This window comes from Scardinius erythrophthalmus (genome assembly GCF_964197995.2).
Source record: "Scardinius erythrophthalmus genome assembly, chromosome: 6".
NCBI classification, from domain to species: domain Eukaryota; kingdom Metazoa; phylum Chordata; class Actinopteri; order Cypriniformes; family Leuciscidae; genus Scardinius; species Scardinius erythrophthalmus.
The window spans coordinates 48,851,503-48,855,461 of record NC_138226.1 but is presented as its reverse complement, the minus strand read 5'-3'; the positions used below and the strand labels follow the sequence as shown (position 1 = coordinate 48,855,461).

Below are 3,959 nucleotides of genomic sequence, written 5' to 3'. Positions count from 1 at the left end.
AATTGACCGAGCAAAGATAACAGTTTGCGTTTAGAATTGATTATCTGAAGTTTATTTAGTTAAGTACAAAAGAGACGGTTTATGGTAAAAGACGAAGCTTGCATAAATGTAGGCATCTTGTATAACTGTGTTTCAATTAAGGATTACTAATCTCTTGGCATGAAACACATTGCTTTTTTTTTTTTTTTTTCGAGATTTTGCAGATAAATTGCAGGACAGTGTTAACGATGGTACTTAATGATTCTGAGATCAATCTGCACGTAACGTGCGACCTACTGTATGACAGTAAATCATTTGTACAGAAACAATTTAAAACGTGCATTTCCCCGATCAAATTTGTATACAGATGGCATGACTGGCTCGTGACTCAAACAACTGAAGCAATGTTAAACTCAACCAAGACAGACACGAGAAAGGCCGAGCTGAGAACTCACTGAGTTGACCCGGCAAACGTTGAGTATGGACTGGCCGGAACTCAATCTGCGGCGCGGCAAGGCGCGGCTTACTTTAGGGCCAGCTGTGGCGGCCTGGCGAAGGAGGAAGACCCTTTCCCTCGCGTAAAGAGGGCGGCATTGCCTTACTAACCATTTCTCTAATGGCGGGAATTGTTGTATGGACCGGTGTAGAGAAATACACGGAAGGAGATCGCGGATGTTTCGCCCGTGGTTATGATTCCGTTTGTAAGCCTGACGCCCGCGATGTTGGACAGAGGATTGCGGCAGAGGTAACGAGAGATTATTCATCGGACAGGAATTGCTCGATTCGGACCTGTTAGGACGATACTGTCTGGCTACATGCTGCAAAAACTGTCAATGGAATGAGGTGAGACTGCTGAGTATATATACCTCTCACCATTGATTGCTGAGTGCTCTCCACCTGTGTTAATTATCTGAACGTGCTCCTCCCAAACCTTGTTAATAAAACATCATTTGTTCAAAACTTTGTCACAGTTGAGAGAGGCAGAACTATGATCCAACACATACAGTAAGTGTGAGATGCTAAGAACATGTATGACAGATGTGGCATTTTACAAAAACAAAAGGCTAAAGACAGCCTTGCAGAGGGCATATTCAATCCAACTAATGAGATGGTTTTGATTACAGTAAACATTTTGCTGCATGGACACATACACCTGTAAACGCACTGAATACATTGCTTCATACACAAAATAGTATGTGTAATTAACTCAAAATGGCAATAAGGGTTGTCTCAGTTCACAACTATATTGGTCAAGTTCTGAGTGAAGTTGATGAGGTGATGCTGCTTGACCTCAACACACCAAAGATCCTTTCTCACCCTAGTAGCCTACCTACACCATATTCCACACCATCCTCATCCATTTCATGTTCTGAAAATAACAAACATAAAACAAAATTCAAGCTCAACCATTACATTTCACACATATTACACTGTACTTATTCAGTTGAAATATTTGTTTATATATTTGCAATTCAGGTTTATAAAAATGCTTACCTATTTGTTTTCTGGCTGGATGTCTGACACCGTTTTCCTCTGGTCAGTCCGTCAATGTCTGGCTTCAGGTCTTGTGCTGTAGCAATCCGTAAAACAGCGTGGAGGTTGTCATCGTTGATGCGTGATCTGTGCTTGGTCTTGTTTAGATTCATTATTGAAAACATCTGTTCGCACAGGTATGTGCTCCCAAACATGGACAGAACGCGGGCAGCATGAAGCCGGAGCTGTGGCATCAACGCAGGGGGCAGTAGGTGGTAAAAGTCCTCGATTGCAACATCCTGGAACTTTGCTCTCAGGCCACTATTACTTTGAAGTTCTATTAACTCCATCTGAAGGAGATGGGGCGCACTGTCGATGTCAACTGCGAAAGGATTGGCAAAGATGGCAAAGCCTGGGTGCTGTGTTTTAAAGTCAGAGAAGCGCCGATCAAATTCATTAATTAACCGGTTCACTTTAGTGGCCAACCGAGCGCATGAAAAAGCACCAGAGACTGAGGCGGAGATGCTCTGACAGACAGGAAAGTGGGCAATATTATCCTGTTCCAGCTGGGACTTCCACATGTGCAGTTTACGCTGGAAAGCTGTGATCATGTCGGACATCTGCGTGATGACTTGTTTGCGTCCCTGCAGCCTCTGATTCAGTTGGGCGAGATGCTCCGATAGGTCACACAACATAGCAAAGTCACACAGCCAGTTTGGATCAGACAGTTCATGCAAGGGTTTTCCTTTACTTTGCATGAAAAGTGCAATTTCTTCCCTCAGTTCAAAAAATCGTTTAAGGACCGCGCTCCTACTCAGCCACCTTACTTCTGTATGGTACGGCACATCTCCATGCTCCGAGCCTACCTCCTTTAAAAACAGCTGGAACTGGCGGTGATTCAGGCCACGCGCGCGAATGAAGTTCACTGTTTTCACGACGGTGGTCATTATATCATCCAGTTCCAGAACTTTTCCACACAGAGCTTCTTGGTGGATAATACAATGATAAGTTATCAGAGGTGTGTGGCAGTTACTTTTTTGCATTTTCTCCTTCACTAGTCCAACCAAGCCTGCTTTTTCTCCACACATTGAAGGTGCGCCATCTGTAGTTAGCCCCACCAACTTTTCCCAAGATAATTTAGTTTTACTTACGGACCTCTCCACCGCATCAAAAATGTCCTTCCCCTTCGTCGTCCCATGCATTGCAGCTACATCCAAGAGCTCCTCTCTGATAGTGAAGTCTGCTTTCACGCCTCTTATAAAAATGGATAGTTGCGCTGTATCTGTGTTATCTGTACTTTCATCAACAGCTAATGAAAAAGTCTGGTAACTGCGTGTCTCTTCGGCCAGCTGTGTTGTCAAACTGCCTGCCAGTTCCTTAACTCGGTCTGCGATGGTGTTTCTTGACAAACTGACATTTTTAAAAGTCTGTATCTGGTCGGGGCACACCTGCTCACATACCTTTAACATGCTCCTCTTTAAAAATGCTCCCTCTGAAAAACACTTGGAGGCGCGGGCGATTTCTTCAGCCACAATAAAGCTAGCTTTCACGGCTGCATCATTTTTTGCTGTGGCTTTTGTGAACATATTTTGCTGCAATTGTAGTCTGCATTTCAATTCTTGGACTATTTTATGTTTTTCTTGGAGACTAGAGTTAGCATACTTCGCTCCGTGTTTGGTGTCAAAATGCCGACGTAAATTGTATTCCTTCATTGCCGACACTGCCTCGCCACACAGAAGACATACCGTTTTTTCTCCTTGAAGTACAAACATGTATTCACTTTCCCATCGTTCTTTAAATTGCCTTCCCTCTGCATCAATTTTTCTCTTTTTGGACATTTTGGGGTTATTTATAGCTCTTTCTCAACTCCACCACTAGTTAAACGTGTCGCCGATATGAAAACACTGTCTGCTATCCAGCGGCAAGATGACGTCATTTCGCGGGTCACAAAATCGACATGCATTATGGGGGATGTAGTTTTTGGTCAATGTACGCTGTAAAGCACTTTATTTTAAGACAATCATATGCCTTTTGAGCTCGCGCGGGCCACATAAAATGACAGGGCGGGTCGGATACGGCCCGCGGGCCTTGTGTTTGACACATGTGATTTAGGGCCTTATCGGTCAGTAGCAATACTTAAGAATTGATACAGAACTTAATAGGTAAACAGTGTAGAGATAATAAAATTGGTGTTTTATGATTATATTTTCTTGACCTGGTAAGAACTCTATCAGCTGCATTTTAGACTAATTGTAGCTTGTTTATTGAGGATGAAGGACAACCAGCTAGTAATGCATTACAGTAATCTAGTCATGAAAGCATGAACTAACTTTTCTGCATCAGAAACAGAGAGCATGTTCCAGAGCTTAGCAATGTTTCTGAGGTGTAAGAAGGCTGTCTTTATAACATATGAAATATGATTTTCGAAAGACATGTTGTTGTCTAATTGTCCCAGGTCTTTAACTGTAGAGGATGGAGTTACAGTACATCCTTCAAAATGCAAATTT

The 3,959-nt window shown here is 42.8% G+C and overlaps 1 protein-coding gene across 1 annotated transcript; it reads right to left on the bottom strand.

The window, feature by feature from the left end:
• Positions 1 to 1,469: 1,469 nt before the first annotated feature.
• Positions 1,470 to 2,921, bottom strand: LOC308691875 (general transcription factor II-I repeat domain-containing protein 2; the record flags this gene model as incomplete). The annotated part of the gene is made up of 1 exon (XM_081367436.1): positions 1,470 to 2,921. One exon carries the CDS (start codon positions 2,919 to 2,921, stop codon positions 1,470 to 1,472), a length of 1,452 nt encoding a protein of 483 aa, XP_081223562.1.
• Positions 2,922 to 3,959: the final 1,038 nt, after the last annotated feature.